The 25,382-nt window shown below is 35.7% G+C and overlaps 1 protein-coding gene across 2 annotated transcripts in view; it reads left to right on the plus strand.

Moving 5' to 3' along the window:
* The window catches only part of LOC136832188 (neuronal acetylcholine receptor subunit alpha-10-like), an 87,761-nt gene that overhangs the window by 37,761 nt on the left and 24,618 nt on the right, over window positions 1-25,382 (plus strand). For both annotated transcript variants that reach the window (XM_067092948.1, XM_067092949.1), the window contains exons 2-3: window positions 1,827-2,144; window positions 10,663-10,802. In XM_067092948.1, the coding sequence (XP_066949049.1) occupies window positions 2,078-2,144; window positions 10,663-10,802 (207 nt within the window). In that variant the 5' untranslated portion in view covers window positions 1,827-2,077. The remainder of the gene's footprint in view (window positions 1-1,826; window positions 2,145-10,662; window positions 10,803-25,382) is intronic.

A 25,382-nucleotide genomic window follows, 5' to 3' on the forward strand; every position in this document is an offset into this window, starting at 1 on the left:
AATTGCAGCCCTCTAGCCTCAGTAGCTTTTATTTTATTGAAGGTTAAAGTTAACCATAAGCGTGCTTCTGGCAACGCTACAGAACAGGCCACCAAAGCCGTGGTTAAAGTTTCATGGGCCGCGGCTCATACAGTGTTATACCGAGACCACCAAAAGATAGATCTATTTTCAGTGGCCTTGATTATACGCTGTGCAGAAAACTCGATTGCGCGGAAGAAACTTCGGCGCATTTTTTACTTGTTTTGGTTTAAACTGGTTTCTGGTATTTTCCACGGCATGACTTTGAGGAGTCATGTGTCGATGGACCTCTTAGTCATTTGAGAGTTAGGTATAAAGTTTTGCTCGTAAAGCTTCCTGCTTAAGGCTTTCCTCCTTTCTCTAAAATAATTTCTAGCTTCTTTATATAACCTCTCCGCACCTGTTGTTGTTGTCAGTGGAACACTTATTAAGCCAGCGGTGTTAATTAGTGTTCCTTTCTCTCACCTACTCTTTTCTTTCTCATAACAAGTGTATTCATTCTTTGGCTTATGAGCCAAACCTCTTTTTCTTTCGTTCAGCTCCCAGGGCTTTACTGCTGTCAGTTCTCGGCCTTAAATTCATGCCTTCCCCTGTTTTTCTTTACCCTTCATTTTGCTATCCCATCATACACGGATTTTATTGTTCCCTAATACACACCTCTACCGGCAAGAGACCACATGTATGAATCTTGCAAATCTCATATTGATACCCTCCTCATCTATATCGTTGACTGTAGTCCATTTGTTATCCAGAATTCCCCTTTACGCTTAATTACTGTTATGGCCATATTTCCAAACCTCAGTCTCAAGATTAAACTGCTTTTCATTTTTACTGTCACTTAAACCAGGGAAGGATCAAATACACATTCAAACGCGTCTTCGTGAAATGACACCGCTCTTTTTCCCGAACTTCATAAATACACGCATGAGTATTCATCTCAGGAAACTGCATTTTCATTATCGTAGAGTCCCTTTCTAAATATTATTCTGCCAGGCTTATCCTTAGTCACCCAATTATTAAAGCTGTTCTCAGTAATTCCTTTCTTTCTTTTTCACCTGCTTCAGTAGTCATATCAGTCAGCACAGTAAACCTTTCCTAATCTCCGAACCTTTTAACATTCCTGCCGCATTTTATTCAGGCACTCCTTGGACTAACTGCACTACGCTCTTGAGCACACCTCGCTTTTCATGACACGACACTCACGTCCCTCTCTCTTGCGTTGCATCTCTTCAGCCGCCGCAGCCGTAGTCACTAAAACGACGTAAAATTCAAACCGACTATTATGCATTTCCTCTCAGCCATAATCCCCTCCACGTGAATTCAAAACCACAAGACTTAAAGCCCCTCGCAGAACGGAAAGATTGCTATTGTTTTATGTGCAGAATCCTGCGGGACTAAAAGAACGACTTGAGTGCATGTGCGTGTTTGCTTGTGCATTAATGTGTGCATGCATAAAAGTTACTCACACTTGCCCACCTGTACATACGTATATATAAACTCGCGAGCGCGCACACACACATACACATATATATGTATATTTTTATATTTATTTATTTATATTTATGTATATACATATTTATATATACATTTATAAAATATGTATATATATATATATATATATATATATATATATATATATATATATATATATATATATATATATATATATATATATAATATATATATTAAGAGTATTAGACTATAAATTGCCGAAAACCTCCAGTTCACTGTGAATAAACGTTTACCATAGCAAATGCATAAAACCAAATATGTTTGTTGAGGAGAAATTCAGAATTAAAATGTTCCAGAGGAAAAATTTCTAAGAAGGATAAGTCGTCTGTGAATACGATTTCTGAAAAAAAAGTGTCCATATTCATTAACGAAAGTTGAAACTCTGTCAGGAATAAAAAAAAAAAACTTCGCCATGGAAGAAATGATTTTAAAACATCCGAACTAGAGAGTGGTGTTTTGAAGTGGTGTTATCTCGAGGGCCAGGAGTGACTATGTATCCCCCAGTGGCGAGAAGGAACTGAAGATCGAAATTGCTGGGGTCTGCGACATGACTTTCGTGGCCACGTTTGGGAACCTTTTCGTCCTGCTCTCCGTCGCCGTCTTGTGCATTAAAGGTAAGACAGAATTTCCTTTGTTCTGATTTTGTCATCTGTGTTTTTATATGTGTATATTATATATAATATATATATATATATATATATATATATATATATATATATATATATATATATATATATATATTTATACATATATATATTTACATATATAGTGTATATAAATATGTATATATATATATATATATATATATATATATATATATATATTTATATATATATATATATATATATATATATATATTTTATCCATATCTATATATGTATATATATACACAAATATATACATATACAGTATATATGCAATTTATTTATGACATTTGTTAAAAATACATTATCTATTTCAAGCATTGTCTGATAATATAAGAATGACGATAATAATAGTCACAAAAGATTAAATGCATTCAAGTCCATTCATTATCATGCTGAAAATTCTAGTCGCACTTTCACATTTAAGGAAATAGCAAGTGCAATATTGCGGGCCTTACCTGCGCCAAAGAAAATATCCGCTTTAAGGGAATGCAGTCAAGGAGAGTGTATTATAACTTAGGCAGAGTGTGATGAACCATAGTACGTGGCAGGAGAGCCTCCGGTTTCGGCGTGGCTGCTTTAGTTGTGCCTTGGTGTGCGGTTGAGTTCTGGATCTGGGGCGATTCTCTGCCGGTCGAACTAGACAGGTATCCACGATTGCGGAGGTTTTAGTGCTCTGAAGTTATAATCGTGTCTCTTACGAGATTTGAGGAATTGTCTTTTCCCGTTTTTCTTGCACCGGCGTCGGTTATCAGACGTGTGTTGCATTCGTGTTTTATTTCTGATATGTGCTTATTTATATCCAGTAGCCAATTGGTTCTTAGCCACGTAAAATAAGTCTAATCCTTCGCTCCAGCCCTAGGAGAGCTGTTAATCAGCTCAGTGGCCTGATCAAACTAACATATACTTAAAGTAATATGCTACGTAGAAAAGATCGGGAAGCGAAAAGGTAAATTACATTGGTATCTATATCATCATTTACTCAAATACATTTAACATCAGTACTTGACGTCTGGAGATGGTTTAGCCAATAATTTCTTAAATTTTCCTGACTGAACAAGTGATAAATCTCGACAAAATATTCATACTTGGCGGAACATGGGTGATTATTATTTTGAGTTATTAAGGTTTGGGTTCGTATATTTTTTGTTAGATGCACATAAAGAGTTTATCACTGAATAATAATCATTAGATCTGGAGTCTTTTCGTGATTGTTTCTGTCAATTAGAATTATGAAAATTTGTGACTGGCTCCTAATCTAGAAAATTTATGCAGGATTCATGAATCTATTCAGCATAGGAAATAATGCTAGTATCATGGGTATAGACGTAGGTGTTTTATGTGTGCACATATATATATATATATATATATATATATATATATATATATATATATATATATATATATATATATATATATATATATAATATATATGTAATGTAATACATAAACATATATACATAATTATAGCCGAGTGGTTTACCGTAAGGTGCATCATTGAACGTCGTTGGTCCTCGTGCTCGGCTGTTCGTGCCCGTGAGGCGACGAACCACTTATCAATTATAATTTCCCTTCGATATATATATATATATATATATATATATATATATATATATATATATGTGTGTGTGTGTGTGTGTGTGTGTATGTATATATTATTTCCGAGGTAGAGTGAATTGGATATTGAACGACATTTGTAGCTTAATGTTTGTGTACAACAAATCACGGTGATGTGATAAGAATTAATTCATATATATATATATATATATATATATATATATATATATATATATATATATATATACATATACATATGTATAGAATTTGTCTTAAAAATTATTCTGCATTTGATGCTTACATTATTTTCTTCTATTACGTCGTTTTCTGCAGTTTGACATAAATTTTGACCAATTTGCACAAATTACCGCGATGTGGGAAAGCATTTAACACATTCCCTGTAATGAGAGTGCCAGGCTTTGCGGGGAAAGTGGAATTTCACCATTGCATTACGATTTTGGGATTTCAGTGAAAATCATATCAAATTCAAAACAGGAATCTAATGACTGAATTTTATTGTATTGCTGTTATAATTCCATAGTTCAGGTCAATTATGACCAGCGCTCTTCATATAAGCCCTTGCGTACGTAAACACACACACATATATATGTGTGTGAATACATACATATATATATATATATATATATATATATATATATATATATATATATATATACTGTATATACTGTATATATGTGTGTGAAACATACATACATATATATATATATGTGTGAATACATATATATATATATATATATACATACATACACAATATATATACACACATTTCAAAATACATACACATATATATACATATATAACGAAATCCAAGGGTAATTGCAATAATTTGTTAACTCCTCGATTCCCCGAAATATCATAATGAGCTTTTCACTGTTAATCACGGAATCCTAAAGAGCGAATGAAGCGAAAACTATTTAACACCATGATATCAAAAGAGTTTTGGACGGAGAGAAATTAATTCCTATGACCGCAGCGCGGCCGCGAGCGAGACTATTTACATGAACTGTAATTAACCTCTCCTAGCTGTGATGATGTAACGCTGTAGCAATTTTTCTTCTCTAGCGCTAAACCTCTTTTTCCTAATCTCAATGTGAGTGCCGTCAGTGCACCTCACGGAGTGCACTGTAGGCATTACTAAAGGTTCTTTGCGGTAGTCCCTTCGGTCCCTAACTGCAACCCCTTTCATTCCTTTTACTGTGCCTCCATTCATATTATCTGTCTTCCATCTTGCTATCCACCCTCTTCTAACAATTGTTTCATATTCCACCTGTTACACCTTTCAAACCTCTCTACTCTCAATTGCCCTTCCAGCTTTGACTAACCTCATAGGTCCCAGCGCTTGGCCTTTGGCCTAAACTCTATATTCCATTCCATTCCTAATCTCAGCGTGAGTCCTGACGTGAAGATTTAATTACCAAAGGTTGACGTAACTTCGTCCTACATTATGTGAAATACAAATGGTTAACAGACCTGGCCATCTTGAACCTTAGGACTGGAAATTAGAAAACTGTGCGACCAGTCACCACGAGAGGTTCGTCGCTGCAAATTAGTTAACTCTTTTGTCAGTGAAGTCAAAAAATTGTTCAGCTTCACTGGTGGAACCGAGAACACCTCACCACTGGCTCAGAATTTAGAAGAAAAAAGGAACCCCAATCACGCTTTTGAAAAGCTTTGACTTAAAACATTGAAGGAAAATTGTAAGGAAATCTATATAAATAAAAAATGAATAGGAAATACTTAATAAATAGATGATTAATGAATGCTACATTGTAATCAAAATAAAAACAGTAAAAATGCGAGCGGGTCTGTGAGTTGGGGGGAAAATAAGATAGAAACAAATAGGAATAATGAGACAATTGTAATTTTATGAAGAAAAAAGAATAGATAAATGTAAGAGCGACAGAATATGATCCCATAAAGAAAACAAAAAAAAAAAAGATAGGAAGGATATACTTCAAAAGAACAGTGCAGAGTCCACTGAAAGCGATGCTAAATAGAGATCCAATTATTTAAGGGTATGAAAAATTGCCCTTAAAGGGAAACCTATCTGAAATGCAAAAAACTTAAAGTGAAACCAGGAGTAAAGATGAATCATTCAGATAGAGAAAATCTATTTGATTAATTAAAAGCTGGTTAACAGAAGGGAGGGAAGGACTGCCCTGTTCACACGAAGTAAAATGAAAAATACAAAAAGGAAAACAGAACGGAAGCATAGAGAGGGATGAGGGCAAACCTAATCAAAAGAAAAACAAAAAAAAAAAGAGATAAAAGGGAAAAATGATATGCTACGAGCGAAATTGAAAAGCATGTGATACCGAATCAGAAATAAGGGGCGAGGAGATATCCCCGAAAGCCCCTTCCTAATGAGTTTAGCCTTGAAGAAATAATGAACTCGGGAGGAAATCGGGTCTTAGGCCTAATCATGATCATCTTCGCCTCATCTCCGAGGATAAACAAGAGGAATGACGGCTGCCCGGAAAATTAAGCAAGTTTGTTTCGTTCATTTGATACTAATGATTGTACTGAAGCTCTCTCCCGGATATCGTGTGATTACAGGCGGACGGATTCTAATCCCTACAAATTATTATTATATTTAATGCCTGACAGTTTGATGTCGCATATCTGCTTTGCGTCTCTCTCTCTCTCTCTCTCTCTCTCTCTCTTTATCTCTCTTTTTATGTTTACACATTTTTATAACTTTAGAGTCATTTTTAGTTTTCTGTGAAAGAACACTCTTGTAACGTCTTCGTCTGTCCGTCCGCACTCTTTCTGCCAGCACTTTCTCTGTCCTCCCTCAGATCTTAAAAACTACTGAGGCTAGAGAGCTGCAAATTGGTATGTAGATCATCCTCCCTCAAGTCATCAAACATACCAAATTGCAGCCGTCTAGCCTCGGTAGTTTTTATTTTATTTAAGGTCAAAGTTAACCATAATCGTACTTCTGGCACCGCTATGGTTACCAACAACATAGGCCACCACCGGACCTTGGCTGAGTTTCATGGGCCGCTGCTAAGAGTTTCATGGGCCGTGGCTGATGCCACCACAGGACCGTGGCTTAGTTTCATGGGCCGCTGCTAAGAGTTTCATGGGCTGTGGCTGAGGCCACCACCGGACCGTGGCTGAGTTTCATGGGCCGTTGCTGAAAGTTTCATACAGCATTATACGCTGTACAGAAAACTCGCTTGCCCCGAAGAAACTTCGGCGCATTTTTTACTTGTTTCATATTGCCATGATTAAAGTCATACTCTTCTGCATCACCTTGTTCTTTGAGGATTGCTGAAATGACAGTTGTACAGTATGTTGACCCTCCAAAACACCAAACTTATTCAAAGCAATTCTAATTTCACTATATTTACACAAAGCTAACGACGCTGTCATAAGTTGGAACAACAGCGAACTCAACGGTTGGCAAGTACACTTGAAGTTAACAAAACTCTGATAATAAAGTTAGCAGAACAATATGAATGGGGAAATGTGGAACTAGTAGCGTCCTTAAAACATTAAAATGCACTTCAAGGTCCAAAGGAATAAGAGGGAGAGAAAAAACTATATATATACAGTATATATACTGTATATGTATATATATATATATATATATATATATATATATATATATATATATATATATATATAACACACACACACACACACATTTATATATATATATATATATATATATATATATATATATATATATATATATATTGCGTGTATGTGCAATTTCTTTTTAGCATTAAGCCATCTAACAGAAAGTTGTTACAGGGAAAAACAACTCGACAGTTATTAATAGATAAATAAATCTATTTATAGATAAACAGTTTAACTGCTGAATCTTGGACGAATGAAGGTGACAGATTTCCACAGCATTAGCTGCGTCATACACTTACGCAGTATGCGCATGAGCAGTGCATCGAACCTCCCACACACGCTGCACCATTCACCTCTATCTAGCATGCATACTCAGACTTCCTGGATACTGAGGCCCGTGCTTCTTGGTCCTTAACTCTTCCTCCTTTCTAACTCTTCCAAAGTGTACAATCTTTTCTCCAACCTAGCAACGTTCATTCTTCCCACAAGACCCCACCATCTCTCCAGTCCTGGGTTACTGAGAGGTGCAGGGGAAAGGGTAGCGCACGTTTTGTAAGGTAATTGTATGGACAGGTGAAGGAGCACAAATACATAAGCCTAAGGACTGTGTCAGTAAAACCAATTGTGGCCGGAGAACAAAGCATTTCTGATAAGCAGTACAGGTACTGAAAGAGTGAGAGTGAGTAAAAAATTCCTGGGAAGTCTGAATGTGTCTGGCCAGGTTTAATGTTCTTGTGCTGTACGATCTAAATAGTAGTGTATCGAAAGAGAAAGATACTGAAGTAGATGTATTTGAAGTGCCTGGAATAAATATGAAGAACGAGTCTTGTGAAAATATAGTAAGAAAGGCCATTATTCACTATTGTTAAGTTGTAGTTTCTGTGGAAGAAGAATCTTTATTATAATTGAGAAAGAGAAAACTGGGAGGCAGATGGTCATGTCAGTACAGCGTAGGTGGAAAAAGCTGATAGCTCAGCTAGGAGAAGTAGAATATCTAGATATACATATGATCATTACCTGGTCAATGAGAAAGGCAAAATCCGCGTCATTATGTTTTCATAAATGAAGTGATTACTAATGAAACCGGTCACAAAAGAAGTGAAAATGTAATAAATGGAGAATGCTGAGAAATGGAACAGGGGTTTGTGAGGGGTAAATAAAATTCAAGCATGGTGTCAATGGCTTAGCAATGTTTAGAGATTAAGTTTAGAAAAAAAATAAGTCGAATGGTTTAGGGTGGTTAGAAGTTTTTGTGTTGAAATTAAAAATTAAAGTTAAAATACATAGAGATAAAGTTGTGTACTATGTACATGGCTGTTCAGTATGTATTCCGTGAATGGAGCGATGACAGATAAGGACGGGAGATTACGGTGTAAGTTTGTAGTGCAAGAAAAATTATCATAAACAGAGATTAGAGTGAATAGTATTTAGATGTCATACAGTACTAGCAGATGGTGAAGAAATGATTCTTCAGAATCCAGTTTAATAGTAAGTGCGTGCTAGAGGAGAAAGTTGAAAGGGAAAATTAAAAACGGTATGAGGGTAAATGGTAAAAAGAGGTAGAGCAATGACTTGAGAGGATGTGGAAGAACAGAACTGTTTCCTTCATGTAGGTATTTGGGATGAAATGTAAAAAGATGGCTTTTCTAATACCATCCACAATCTTCCTTTCTGTCTGGTTCAATTAACTTCATAACATTGCTTATGTTAATATTCGCTTTAAATTCCATTTTATAAACGTTTCCAGATCTTGCTCACCAGTCAGTGTAGTTTGTATTCTTTATCAAATATTGTTCTGTGTTATTAGCTAACGTAATTTAATTTTTCTGCTTCATTGTTTATTCGGCAAACTTGCAGCAACACCTCTTTTTCCCGTGACCTACCTCATCAATCCATTGAAAGAAAAAGTCTCATTGCATTTTCAACAGTTAGTTTTATTGCACTGGAATTTGAATACAACTCTTCTACACCTATAATATCCAGATCTACTCATCTTTTGTCTTTTTAAGTGTAAGACCTCTTCAGAATACTTGCTCCATCGATACAGGAACGCATTCACTGCAAACGCCATTGCTTCATTCGTATGTTTTACTGTGTTTGAAGAACTAGTGCTCATTCACTTTTCTCTCGGTATTTTCTCCTCTTCAGTACACTGATTGTTTCTCTGTCGAGTGTTTCCTGAATTTCATTCTATATATGCTCTCACTTGACCTTTGAATTAATGCGTTCATCCTCTTGTCTTCTGTTCGAAGTTGCATTTAAAACAGTTTTATCTCTTCGCGTCACTGATGAGTCACGTTGTTAGTTTTCATCCCTAATCTTATTTTTCACCCAACTGAGCCTCTGTGTTATGTTTACTTCATCCTTATCAAGCTTACTTTTTATTCAAAGCCATATTCTGAACTTTTCTCTGATTAAAACTTCTCCCTATTTTCACTTTTCTTTTAGCCAGAAAGTAATTAAGAATTCCTTGATTACTCCTAACTATAAATACTTCTATAAAATATTTCTTCTTTCCTATACCACATTGTAGCACATTTTAGATTTTGAGATTTGATACATTTTACCGAAAAAGGGACAGGGAATGGGACTATAAACCTCATTTCCTACTTGGGGCCTTGGTGGCAAATGGTATTATAATTTATCCGTCAGGAAAAAAAAAGAAAAGGGGTCATTGCTGTTGGCGTCAAGAAACCGTTCTGCCATTTAGGGACAAGTTCCTCCGCTGAGGGGTCCACAACCCTTCACTAGCTGATACTTTTATAGGGGACGCAGTGCATTAGTGACCCAAGACGTTTGTACGCTGCGGTATTAGCAAATCATAAAGTAGCCGGCATACAATTTTGTATATATATAGTATATATATATATATATATATATATATATATATATATATATATATATATATATATATATATATATTATATATATATATATATATATATATATATATATATATATATTATATATATATTATACATATATATAATATATATATATATATATATATATATATATATATATATATATATGTGTGTGTGTGTATACATACACACATACATTATATATATATATATATATATATATATATATATATATATATTAATACTAAACTTTCTAGCATCGTCATCTTTCCCTTTAAAGGGTTAGAAGTGAAATGAGATGATCTAAGAATTACAGTAATAATGGTTCTCATTATTATTATTATTATTATTATTATTATTATTATTATTATTATTATTATTATTATTATTAAAGGTAATATCTTATTCCCCGTTAGATTAAATAATTTTGGTTTTCACTGCCCTCCTTTTTCCAACAGTGATTTTGGGCGACGAGCAGGAGTACCGACTGACTCGATATCTTATGGCCAATTACGACCCTTCAGTCAGGCCTGCCAAAAACTCCTCCGAAGCCCTCAGTGTTGTCTTTGGCTTGTCTCTCCATAGCATCATCGATGTGGTACGTAATGCTGTCTTTGAATATTTTCTGATTTTTTAAAGAAAGAATCCAGTAACTGTAACGGTAATAAGATTAGATTTTCTTTTCCTTTTTTCAGAATATTGACCCATTCTTTAGTGTAGTTTTAAGTCTTTATTGGCCCATTCTTTAGTGTGGTTTTAAGTCTTTCAAGGAATTAGTACCCCTGTATCACAAATACAGTTCTTGATGTCTAAGTTTTCTGAAATGACACTGATCGTCGCCTGAATTATTTGACATAAATGACAGATAAAGAAAGGGGATGTCAGATAGTGCCACATTGACCGCATCTTTATGGTACTCCGCTGTCTAGACAAGAGTAGGTGATGTACATTTCTTTCATATTTTAAGGCTGGTTTAACGAGAAGCCCAGAGCTTTATCCTAACTCGTATGGAAAAAGAGCTTGATTTTAACCTAAAAGAACAATTACATGACCTCGGAATTTTTTTTTATTTTAAAGGAAGTAATAAAGACGTTAACAATAAATATCTAAGAAAATGTCACTAAAGCTACGCAATAGAATTTGTTAAATATCCACAGGGGAAGTAGAGGGTAGAGTTGCGTGGCCATTTAAGAGGAGGAGGCCACCCCTCATCTCAATGAAAATGAAACAATGGCGGGAGTCAGGACCTGTGAACAGATGAAAGTAAAGCCAAAAAAGAAAGTGTCAATAGAGCAGGCAAGTGTGGGGTTGTTGCCTTTGAAGAATAAGGAAGTCAAGGACAAAGTGAAAGGGAAAAAGAAGCTAGAGTTGATGAAAATCGAGGGGTGAATTTGAACAAGAACTTTAGGGAGTAAATAGGTTGTACTAAAGGCGAGTAAATTCAGAGAGATCGATGAGGAAATGGGTCCTAGTCTAAAAACAAGCTTATGGGAAAATGTTGTCTAAATATTACACGGTCCCCTGTGTTTGGATTAAGGATTTTGAGGAGTTATTGGAGGTAGAAGACTAGTGAGAACTGAGGGGGCTCGAGTAAGTTTGAAAAAGCTTTTGAAACTAGTTTTCAAGAATTTAAGAATGGGAATTAAGTGTAGAATAATGAAAGACATAAGAAATTGGATGAAATACAAGTGAGACACTGTTGTATGGTAAAGATATAGTGATTAAGTGGACAACCAAAGTTTATGATGTACGTTCATTTAAAAGATATATATTTTTTAAAACCCCAAAACAACCATCACACAAGCTGGTTAGTACAACATGTTTTGGTTAAATTAGTAAGAGGAGTGAGTCTAGTTTGAAAAGAAATTTTAACAAAGTTCAATGAGTTATAGAGCCAAATGGCTAGGCCCATTAGTTTTCTATGTAAGCGAACATTTTCTTGGGCTGTGCTAGCCATGGTATTGCGCAAGCATTCCATCACCTCGTCAGTGACTTATGAGCATTGTTATAAAGGCATGGTATAATGAAAAATAATCTGTAAAATCATCAAAACTTTTCAAAGAGAATGTGGAACAGCCCTTAACTAATCTTAAGGACAGAACTGTCAATTGAAGCAATCTTCCCATATCATGAAAACCATCTTTGCTTTTGACAAACTTAAAGACAGATTTATGATCCACAGGTTTGGGAACTTTATGTCTTTATCTCACATTCAATCAGACGAAGCCTGTCTCATGACAAGCCATTTCATGCCATTATTGTATTCATTACAATTTTTTTAAGACAGTTACACCTGGGGAAGATAAAGGATATTCAAAGGGTTTGCTGCATTTGATATTCAGCAGTTACACATCTCATTTTGGATCAGTTCTTTTTAAAGAGTCATTTTTTTCTCAAATTGTATTTTCATTTCTGGATGTCAACGTCCCCAGACCTTTACCTTTCAGGTAAAATGACTGAAATTGATGTTTTTATTTTACCCTGCGATATGAATTATGGCTCAGATGATATCCAGAGGCTGTATTTCAACGGGAAATTCACATGATCATTACGAGTGCCTGAACGTTTTGACTAATTGCTTGTTATTTTTCTCTCAGAGGCTCAGAATATGACTTCTTTGATCTAGAGTTTTGAAGCAGCCTTCCTGGTAATATAAAGGTTGTTGACGTGCCTCTTAGCCATTGCTTTATTTCCTCTGCTTCTTTTCTCTTGTTATTAACTATGGAGTTTTATTAGCTATTAATTTACTCCTGTTCACCCAGTATATGATGTATATGTACATACATACGTACATATCTACATACATATATGTATATATACATATATATATATATATATTATAAATTATATATACATATATATATATATATATATATATATATATATATATATATATATATATATATATATATATATATAGATTTGTGGGAAGTGGTTTAGTGTCTTTAAAACGCGGTGTGATTAAAACACTTAGCAAAGGATAAAATGTAAAATTTATTCACGGTACTCTTCACGATGCGTTTTCACTTCTTACTGGACGCAGTCTGGCGGAGGTTTTGTTTACACACCTCTTCTCCTTCTCCCTCTCTTGGAACGGCTCCTCTCTCAGCTGCCGCTAAACTTAATTCCTGTGAACGAAGCTCTGGTTTCTTTCTATGCGACACAACGAAAGGGGAAAGTGAGGCGGGCTGTTCTCTGCCGGTCTGCTACCGCTGTTCTCTCTTACCTTGAACATTATATATATATATATATATATATATATATATATATATATATATATATATATATATATATATATATATATATATATATATATACATATACATATATATATATATATATATATATACATATATATATATATATATATATATATATATATATATATATATATATATATATATATATATATATATATATATATACACTAGAACATTCGAGCTAACTCTCTGCGATACCACTCGGCAGAAGTTATGTAATTCTGACCGGCTCGAGTCGTCTGGCAATATCTTGAGAAAAACAGGTAATATAAGACCTGAGAAAATCGCCCTTAACCAGCTTTTAAAGTGATATCATGAATGAATAAAACTTCACCGATACTTTAACAGGTAACTTTTCTGAAACCTGAACATACGCACGAAAGTGAGTCTCAATTTTCTCAAATGGAAAAGAAAACTACAGAAATGTAACTTGTTCAGCAATGCTGCAGAAAACAGTGCTAATGGACTTGTGCAAAAGAAAAGAATATCGTAACTTATGTTTTGACAACTTTTTTCCCTAATTTTATTTTTTACTCATGTAAGCAACTTATTCACTGGACAGTTGCAGCGTGAGATGATATTCATTCTGTTCTTTTAATAAGAATGTGTATACCTCGTAATTTTCAGGATAATATTTAAGAGAAAATCTAAGTTTATGTGACATTAGTACTCTATTTCTTATATGAAAGTAAATTTATAACTGGTTATTATAGAGTATGTGTTTCCATATTCTCAATGGTTTTGTGTCAATTTGTTAGGTATCTTTACATTATTTATTCAAACTGTTAAGATAAAGCATATAATTTTAGTATTTCTAATTAATGGTTTATAGTACTAGCCACTAGTCATCGCTTATTTAACATCATAATCAAAACAAAACATTCACGGGTGAAAGAAAACCAGTGAGAGAGAGAGAGAGAGAGAGAGAGAGAGAGAGAGAGAGAGAGAGAGAGAGAGAGAGCGCAGTCGTAGCAGCAGTAGTAGCTGCAACAAAATTAGCTTGCAGTCATAAACACTATAAGTCTGGAGAACGAAGACAACTGTTTGTTCAGAGCAAACTCCCAAGGTTCATGACACGAGTCTCCTGAGGGCATTACGCTAGCTGTTATGTTACGCAGGGTGCAATTTCCTGGGATACGCAACAGACGGACAAAATATATTTCGGAAGGGAAATTGACCTTAAAGGAGATACCGCGGCAATCGGTTTCCTTTGCTCTCATATTTTACTGTTGAGGGAGAAGCTCAATTCAGCAAAGATTTGTGGGAGAGAAGTTGGGGCTAGTTGAGACGTCGCATTTAGGAAACCTATCTCGGTGAATATCAAGGAGAGAACAGCGTCAGATTCTGTATTTCTTGGAGCGATTATAAGCAGAATACAATTAATCATTTCTGCAGTGCACTGCTTCGTCAGGGAATCGCCATAATTACGGAATGACTCTCACTAAAATTGATAAAAAGACTTCCTTTTTATTTTAATTCCACTGTAAAACCTCAGTATTTGGTGGAGAGTGTAGACTTCGTTTATATCCTATTAAAGAATATATTAAATAATACAACGCTTGGATTCATCTTCTCACGGGTGTTGTTAAATCTACATGAAAAGATACTGAATCCTGTTTCATAGTAAGATTCCATGAGGTATACATTGTTAAACGCTAACAGTGTTTTGTTGCTTTAGGCAAAGTCTTTTCCCGTGAGATGTTACTCTTAAATGGGATAGTTTCACTTAAAGGGAGTGTGTTCTTTACGACACGATCAAAACCGTTGTTTAATTCTTGCTGTTGGGAAGAATGCCGCTTCGTTTTTCAGAATACTGGTTAATTTTACGTGGTTTCATTACTGATGAATTGAAATGAGAAAACTACCCTTGATTGTCAGGATTCGAAACTGGTTTAGGAATGACAACGTTAACTGATTTTATTGAATACAGAGTTTAGGCCAAAGGCCAAGCACTGGGACCTATGAAGTCATTCAGCGCTGAAACGGAAGTTGACAGTAAAAGGTTTGAACGGTGTAACAAGAGGAAAACCTCGCAGTTGCACTACGAATTAATTGTCAGGAGAGGGTGGAAAGTAAGATGGAAGAATGAGAATATGAAAGGAGGTACAGTAAAAGGAACGAAAGGGGTTGCAGCTAGGGGCCGAAGGCACGCTGCAAAGAACTTTAAGTAATGCCTACAGTGCACCGCATGAGGTGCACTGGCAGCACTACCCTCCTACGGGGGACAGCGTTAAGTTACCTTCCTAAGTTGATCGTAGATGAAGGAAGGTTTGGAAAGGTGGAAGAGGCCTGGTATGGACCTCTACGCCCTGATAAGACAATAGAGAAAACAAGGGCAGTGTTAAATAAGTCACCTGTTCTACATCCGAAATCTTACTGATAAATAAATGCTACCTTCATACGGAACAATGTGATTAGAAGCGCGTGATTCTGACAGTTTTATGGTTCTTTCCATTTTCCCGCGGGTAATAGTCTGCACCGACTTGGCAATTTGCCGAACGAAAACTTTGAAACATGACTGAGAGGGACCTCGGGGAGCGAAAATTCACCTCTTGGCTTAATAATTAAACGTTATGAAGGGAGTATGTTTGAGTTCCCGAATTTGGAACAAAATTCCTCTAAATGTTTAATGTGAAGAGGGGAAACTCTCGGTAAAGGAATTAGAAAACTTGCTGGCCGTCTCTCTCTCTCTCTCTCTCTCTCTCTCTCTCTCTCTCTCAGCAGAGTGTAAGCCGACAGGGAAAATTTAATAATGAAGTAGAAATCAACAAGTTAACCCTTCCCGTAGGGATACACACAAAAGAAGGCTGAACCGCTTGCCGGAAAGTTTCGATTGTAAGCGGGTTTCATCGTAAAGTTTCAAACGCGAGCCACTATTTCTCCTCGTTTGCATCTGCTCCATCTGTCTTCCCTGGCGTTGCAGGTGATGCCTTCATTTGAGGCATTGTTTGAAGTCCCTGGGACTTGCTGGCACTTTGTTCACGGGTTTCCTCCTGGGGTTTAGGTTCAAAGCCCTCTTGTCTTGTTCGAAAACTGAGATTCCTGCGACATTATTACACTTAAGGGTTGTATAGGATTAAGGCCCACTGTATATATAATAAAGGAATTGAGGTTTATTGTGCGTCTTGTACATGGAAATGGGTCTGGGGGTCTTGCAGCATCCTTCTTTTGTACGTACTCCCAATAAAATGAAGTAATTAACTCTGTAAAGACGAAGATATTCTCATCTTGCCTCAGACTCAGATGAGATATTTTGCCATTATTCTTCTTCTGTGAGCGTAGCTTAATTGTGTTCAATTAGTATGGTTTGCTTGGTTCTTATAGCCTAGATGGCCATTACGGAACTTAACCATTACTCAGTTCTTGCAATATCCCTCAAGGAAACTGATGATAAACTGACTTTTTTATTGCACCAGCATTTTCCCCAGTTATCACAAACTAATATTACCATTGAAAACATATACTGGCTTAGCCGGTCTTACTACTGCCCTATCACTGTATATTCCGCTATTGATAAAGTATTCAGTCGACGTCTTATGTTTTCAACCAAATTACCAGTGCAGTGACTGCTAGGCAAGATCCATTTATTGTTGTCTTTTCTATCTTACTACTGTTAGGCCATCTTTGCTAGCCTTCAGAGGGCCTTCAGTTTTTGTTCTTCTTAATTCAAAAGTATTTGACAAAGTCTGTGATACAGCATAGCAAGACGTACTTCCTGCTTACGGCATTGCATCCTCTCTTTATCGACTCATTTCTGTCTTCTTATCCAATCTTCTTTATAGCTGTTATTCTTATTACCTGAGTGAGATGCGCTCCCTTCCCTGTTCTAGTTATGATCTATAGACTTTGGTTTCTTCACATATCCTTTTCCTTATTCTTAATCAATAAACTACTCTTGGCTGCCTCTTGTGTCCTTGATGGCTGAATCCTGTCTTCAGCTTCCATTTCTGGCCTTAGAAGCGTATTTGAATCGGGGTCCTGTAACTTACTGAAATTCAGTTCCTCTGTGACAGTGTCTGCCTATTTCGCTGTATCGTCTCCCATTGTTCTTTATTTAATTTGGGGAACGTTACGTATAGATTCTAGCTTCCATTTACACTCTTGCTGTTCAGGTGACTTCAAAATCAAATTCCTGAGATACCACGGTTCTTACTACTAAATCAGGTTCAATAGAAATGTAATGTATCAAGATATTTTTATTTGTTCCAACTATCAAACCTTCACGCTGATCTTGTCTGTCCCTTTTTGGAACCTTTGTTCTGTTTCCCGTCTCTTATTAAGTTAAAATATAATAATTCTGATCATTAACAGGTCCTTACCACCTCCTCCCTGAGCCTTCTCTTTCATAAAAGAGCTGTTATGAAGATTTTCTCATTAGTCTGAAAGAGAGAGAGAGAGAGAGAGTTGTTATTCTTCTCTTGCAGCCTCATAACACTCCTCATACCTCCACCTCCATATTTCTTGTTTGAAAATCAATTATTGTCCCTGGATTGCACAGTTCAGGGACTGTGTCTTTTCATCCACTACCAAATTATGGGATCCTCTCTCGTTTCGTGTTTTCCCTGAGTCTTGCAATTTTCCATGTTTAAGAAGGAGGTCCTTTGCTTCCTTCAGAATCGAAATTTATCTTATTTTCAATTTGCTCATTTTCTTGCCTGTCGGGTCCGGCCAAGAGGTTAAGTATTAGGATGGCAGCCCATCCCATTACTTTCCACGTGATGAGAAAATAGATGAAAAAGTTTTTTTCAAGTAACAGTCAAAAATGTTTTGGAAGGAAACTTGCAATTTTATCTCAAAATGGAGTAGTCGTGAGTCATTATGCATAGTTTATTTTTAAATCGGCAAAGATGATGTTATTTCCCGTCTACAGCCTTACTGACATGTAGTCTGAATATTTTTATTTGCTCTATTCGAATTTATCGATAACATTTTGATTAATCTTATGTCACCTTTTTGTATAAGATATGCTAAGTATTTAGGGGTGTCAGTAGTTAATCATCTATCGCATAAAACCTAATTCTGATGAGACTATTAAAAAATTATGGGAAAATTATTTAAAAATCCCATATGCTGAAATTAAAAAATTATAAAATTATGGGAAAATTATTTAAAAATCCCCATATGCTGAAATTAAAAAATGATGGGAAAATTATGTAAAAATCCCCATACGCTGAAATTAAAAAATTATGGAAATTTTATTTAAAAATGCCCATATACTGAAATAGATCTATCTGGATAAAAGACTATAATTCGGTTTCGTTTTCTGGGATGCGCACTTTCATGAAAATAGTGACAAATCATAGTTTTGGAGTTTAATACCAAATAGAATGGGGTAATTAAAAAGAATATTATTCCGGTAAGATCCTTTATCTATATTGCCCGTTTCAGCGAGAATAAATTGCTCTCCTATTTTTAATGGATACTGAGTTCAAGCTCATTACAGAAAATTCCTGTTATTTGCGTAGGTTTACTGAAAATGCAAAACATGGTAAATAAACTATAATGCAACAAGGAAACTAATATGAAGTGAAAGCTGATATGGATATTTAAAAATCACAAGAATGTTTTGAGGAAAGGAATTTTAACTGTTTTTTTTTTTTTTTTTGGCGGTATGAAATAAACGTTTCTCTATTGTTAATTTTTCTAAATTTCTGTATTTCTTTAGTGATTAAGAAAGATAGGAGGCAAGAGACAACCGAAAAATATTTGATGTCACTGATACTTTTCTTCTTGTATATCTAATACACAACATTGTCGAAATATAGGTTCTTTATAAATAATAATCACTGCTCACTTGAAAATAATCCTTTTGTATAATAGAATGTAACAACAAAAATGCACTGAATACAAAACAAAAGGATGGCTAACATCTTGCAGTGTTCTTGTGAACTCAGTCATCTGGTACATTCAGTGAAAGACGTTGAACATCGGTATAAGAAATTTTAAGGTCAGAAAAATTCCAACCGCTGATGATTTTATCTCGCCTCTTCCCTGTTTGCTCTGCACTATTCGCCTTTTTTCCTTGCTAACCCCCAAAGCCTGTGAGAGAGAGTAACATCAAAAAACCATAGAGCTGTATATGTACAAAGCTAACTGGCCTGTGGGCTGAGGGTAATTCGGTGGAAAATTACCACACATTCTGGAACTGCAATTGATGGGCGAAGGTTATTTTGGGAACGGGTTGCGACTTTTAATCCGAAAGCGGTCCCGGAGTTCGAGGATTTTGCCCGAGAAAAAACAACCATTAGCGATTTTGTTGACTTTGGTGTCAAATTGAAGCCAAACTCTTCCGGTTTCACGTCCTGATATATTAGAATGGCCGGCCCCGACAGCCGGCTGTGCTAAGCTTCCAACGCGAGTAAACGGAGCGTCAAATTTTAAAATTGCGCCTTTCACATTTGACGAATTTGAGCCCCCCCAAAAAATATATGTCTATGCCGCTTCGTACCTTGTGTTGTATTTTGTTTTGTGAACAATAATTTTTTCACGTTGAAATGTCGGTCACTGAAGATTATTAAAGATAAAAGCTGGTCGGCAATTTTATAAAACCGTTGCTTTTTGAAAATTTATGTTTGATATGCATCTTAGTGCACTGAAGGATCGATCACAGTCTCTTATGTAAAAAAAAAAAAAGTCATTTATATGAGTTAAAAGCCAGCCGCCATTTGACTGAACACGTAGACGCTGAATCGTTTGTTGATATTTACATTAGACTTGTTAAATTTCAAATACCTCATAAAAGTAATTTTAAAGATTGCGAAAGTAGATAACCCAGCGTGGTGGGAGCCAAGGAACTAGGAAAAACGTGATGATAGATTTTGATTTCAAAGTGTTTGCACAGAGAATAAGGGAACGATTAAGTAAAGAGGATGCCATTGCTTGAATTCCCCATGCAAGTTTTGCGTTTTATTGACCTGCCCAACACGTTTTGAAAAAGAAGTAGTGACTAAAGATGTTTTGAAAAAGAAAGAGTGACTAAAGAAGTTTTGAAAAAGAAAGAGTGACTAAAGAAGTTCTGAAAAAGAAAGAGTGACTAAAGAAGTTTTGAAAAAGAAAGAGTGACTTAAGAGGTTTTAAAAAAAGAAAGAGTGACTAAAGAAGTTTTGAAAAAGAAAGAGTGACTAAAGAAGTTTTGAAAAAGAAAGAGTGACTAAAGAAGTTTTGAAAAAGAAAGAGTGACTAAAGAAGTTTTAAAAAAGAAAGAGTGACTAAAGAACTTTTGAAAAAGAAAGAGTGACTAAAGAAGTTTTAAAAAAGAAAGAGTGACTAAAGAACTTTTTAAAGAAAAAAAAGAAAGAGTGACTAAAGAAGTTTTAAAAAGAAAGAGTGACTAAAGAAGTTTTGAAAAGAAAGAGTGACTAAAGAGGTTTTTAAAAGAAAGTGACTAAAGAACTTTTAAAAGAAAGAGTGACTAAAGAAGTTTTAAAAAGAAAGAGTGACTAAAGAGGTTTTAAAAAGAAAGTGACTAAAGAAGTTTTAAAAAGAAAGAGTGAAAAGAAGTTTTAAAAGAAAGAAAAAAAAGAAAGAGTGACTAATGAAGTTTTAAAAAAGAAAGAGTGACAAAAGAAATGGAAATAACACTGACTGCATCCCGTTAGGTCACAGCCTAAGGCTTGAAAACAATAATACAGTCACCATTTAGTGTAAGACAGTTGAATATGGTGTCTAACATGACTCTGCAACCACAATTGTCTTTTCCTTATTCATTAGCTCTGAGCTGCATGTACACCATCGTGGCTTGTTCCCTGAGATGCGAGTTGTATCTTTGCTCTTGTCTCCTAAATGATTGAGGTCCACCGCTTGCGCATCAAAATAGCAAAAAGTGCTATTGATGATATCGGATTATGCTTTTGCCCGGATATTAGGTTTTACTTTTTTTTAAATATTTTTTTTTATTTCACATTTTGTCAAATATACTTATATTAAGAAATATATCCTCCACGTATTTCACAACCCGTAAATTACGTGCCCTTTCATCATTGTTCTGGTTGGTTTACTAAAATCCTTATTTCTTGTTATTTTTGTATTATTATCTTCAACTTTTTTCTACGTTACCCATTTTGATACTTCTTTTGTAGTGTAAAATAAAAAATTATAATTTTTATTATTTAGCTTCTCTTTATAGCAAAGTCTAGCATACTCTGAAAATCTCCAGCGATAATCCATTATTCAGCGTAGCCTGCCTTTTTCATTCCTTATAACCTTTCATTCTTCCGTGACGATTTTTCTTTATCCGATGGCCTGCTCCTTAAATGTGTTCGTTTCTTAAAATCCTTACTTTTCCTTATTATAAATCACTTACTTTTAGGTTGTTAGAGTACCTATTGACTCTTGGTAACACAAATACTTTTTTAATTTTTTATTTTTTCTCTTTACCGAATCCAGCAGTCAGACAGTGATATACAGTATCATTCTTTCCGTCGTTATTTATTACTCCTCCATAGCTTTTTTTATAATCATCCTTTCCCTGTGCATTGAGCCATATGACTCTTCATTTTCTTCTCCCTTTTAATTTACATTCTTTTGCTAACAACGTTTCGGACAGCTGTCCATCTTCCGTTCTGTAAAAGGGTAAAAAACTAACACATTTATACCTAAAAAATATAATGCAGTCAATACACAGATAATCATAAAAACTGATGATTAAAATACTTAAGTGCTGAAGGCAGAGTTATCTATGTTTAAGTTAGGTTTTAATTTTTTTCAATGTTTAGGTTTGTTCCTCACCCAGTTGAGATTTCCGTCATCTGAATATTTCACTACTACAATCAGTCGGCTCTCTTCACAACTGCCTATAATCTTCACCGTTATGATCATCGTCTCCCAAATCGGTCTGTTCAAAAAAGCGTTGCTCTCTCTCTCTGTTAAGCAACCTGCGACCTTCATTGGCTAGTCGTCTTATGGCGCCATATACTTTATTTATCACCAAACGGAATTTTTCATTACCTTGACTGTCTTCCCTTACGCTAGGAGTATATTCCTGCCTTCCCAGCAAGCGCGCGGTCTTCCTTTCTCGAGTGCCCCATGATCTTTCTTTGATAAGGACTGCTAATTTCATATTCAAAGTTGATTCTCGATTGAACAGTACCTGTGATGATCGAACCTTCCTACCATAAAGTAATGAAGACCAACAAAAGGAAAGAAGATTCCCTTTGATGTCCCCGTTGGTGGAATTTGAAAATGCCTTTGATGATGTCCCCTATGATGCTCTTCAGGGGAATATGAAGGGTTATGGCAACCCTCAAAAATCTCATGACGTTAAAGGGGAGTGGGATATGACGGAGATCTCTGTTATCTTATTATTGTTATTCATGAGCCTTTCCATAGACTCCCTTTGTTACGAGCTTTGTAATATGATGAGTTTTTACCGTCCTTTGGTTTCGACTTTTTAAGCGCCGCGTAATCTCACCTGGTGAACTCGCCGTGACCTCCCTTTGATCATCCTCTCTGAATCATTTTATAGTTTTTCTTTGATAAGTAATCCAACTATGATGATCCCTTCTGATGCTTCATGGCGCTTTTTATTGCTTCATCGCTCCGTGAATTATCGGTACGCGACCTGTGAGACTCGTTTAAGTGTTCTGTGACCTTTCTTTGATGTGCTGCTCTCGGTTGTTTGCCTGGAGGAAAATATGTTAATCTTTCCGGTTCTGAGTTCTGGATCTCCCTCGGTCTCTCATAAGCGTGTGTACAGCGTTTCTGTACGATTTCCTTTTCTGAAATTTCGCGTCTCTCTCTCTCTCTCTTATGTTTACGCACACACACACGCTCATGTAAACACGAACACACACCCACACACACACACACATATATATATATATATATATGTGTGTGTGTGTGTGTGTGTGTGTGTGGGTGGGTGTGTGTGTATATTTATGTACTGTATGCATATATTTTGTTCACGGAATCCCATCATTGTAGAAAAGTAATGGCCTTTAATCTCAATAAAAAGGTGCATCTGCCAATTAGGGTTTTTCCCTATCACCAAGTGCTTCGCAACCCTCTGCTAAGCCCTCCTTTTCTTTCTCTTTTTTACTTATTGATTCTTTCCCCTTCAAAGAAGTAAACTACATTACCATTTTATTTTTCTGGCTTTGGTTTAACATGGAGGTTGTTAGCCCAAAAGAATGAGTTAGTGACTTATTCTCCAAGAGAATCGTGGTAATCCTTGCGAGTAACCGTCTGAGCATTGATCAGACCAAAAATGGCTTAACTTAGCTGATCTGAAGACCAGTCAGTACGATGGATGAGTTACAGAATCTGGAGGCATTCCTTCTAAAGAAAAACTCAATTGCTGAAAACAACAGTTATTTCTATAACAGCATAATTCAAACTCTGATGCAAAGATAAGAAGAGATATGTATTTCTTTCCGGAATATCTCGACACAAATATTCATTTAAGTAACTAATTTGATAAGATAAGATACACCTGTTTTTTTTAAGCCCTGGACTTTTTTGATGGTGTCTCTTATCACTTCCGGTGTTGTCCAAGACTAAGCAGAGAATCACAGTTTATTTACAATCTCTCTTGTAGTTTCATCCCCTGTTGCTGATTACGTAGTGCATTACAAGCCAATGGATATTTTGAACATTCAATTGGAGTGATATTACAAAGATGGTATCATATTTCATGCGCTATTAACACCTATGATTGTGATGAAGAACATCAAGTGATCACCAAATGCAAAATGTGTCTAATACAATTACATCAGGTTCATGGGGTGGTCCAGCTGTTTGTATAAAGATTACAACATATGCTTGATCATTACTTTTACTCTTTCGAGAGTTTGCACATGTATAAATGTCACGAATGCTTAGACTCGCACAATTATAAAGTTGTAGACCTACGCATAATATGAATGGTTTAAACCGTTAGGTTAATCAGTGAATCTTGTGTGTAAAAAAACAGTAATAATCTTAGACCTAAATAAACTTCTCAGTTAATCTGCTTAATAGACTTGCATTCAACCAACAATAGTAACTGGCTTCCATATGCAAACTTTACTCTAACAACCTCAGCATAGTTGCTGTGGCTGAAATGGGTAAAAGCAAAAGACCAGTTGCAAACAGCAATAAAAAGAAACTGCTATTTAACCCCACTTTATTACGCTCCTGCCCAAATATCAACTATCATGAAAACCACAAAAAACTTGGTTTATCCATTTTCAGCAGTGTATTACTATGGGGCACCATGTCATTGATATTTGAGTCACCCTTCTTTCTTCTCCAATAGCATCGCGTGGTTCAAGTTAGAGTTAGAACCATAGACTGGTGGGCTATGCATGCAGATGTCATACTGTTATGGGAGTGGCTTGTTAGCGGTTTGCCATTCGCTGTAGGCGAGCGCTAATTTTAACAGAAGACAAGTGTCATGATATCGTCCAGGGAAAAGGTGACTTGGCTTAACTTAGAGTGTGCAATGATATTTCTGAGTTCTAGCTAAGCTCCTGCTTATGACGTCATCTGGTTCTAACTGGCAACGCCCAGCTTGACTGGAGCATATAAGGAGTTCTGGAAAAAGGCCTGGCTTCGGCAAAGGAATATTATTGATGCAACGCGATCAAAGGTTCATTATTTTTCCCCAAACTGGGTGGCACCAAATCATAAGATCACAGACATCAAAATGCCTCTCGGTATGCCAGTGTTAGTTACCGTCCTGGGTAGTTCAAGATCGAGCAGTGCTGAGCCATACCGTCACATGCTCCACTCATGGGTTTCGAGTTGCACGTTAACTGACAAAGAAAAGAATGGCTCTTGAGATTGGGGAGAGGGGTTGTCATTTGAATCAGATGAGTAATGGTTAATGGTTGCTTTGGAATTGCTATTTCCATATCAAATGAAAATCTCAAGAAATTTGGAGAGGGTCATTTAAGAGAGAGTCTTTAAAGTATAGGATTTAACAGTACCACGCAAGAAAT

This window comes from Macrobrachium rosenbergii, chromosome 49, assembly GCF_040412425.1.
Source record: "Macrobrachium rosenbergii isolate ZJJX-2024 chromosome 49, ASM4041242v1, whole genome shotgun sequence".
Lineage (NCBI taxonomy): Eukaryota > Metazoa > Arthropoda > Malacostraca > Decapoda > Palaemonidae > Macrobrachium > Macrobrachium rosenbergii.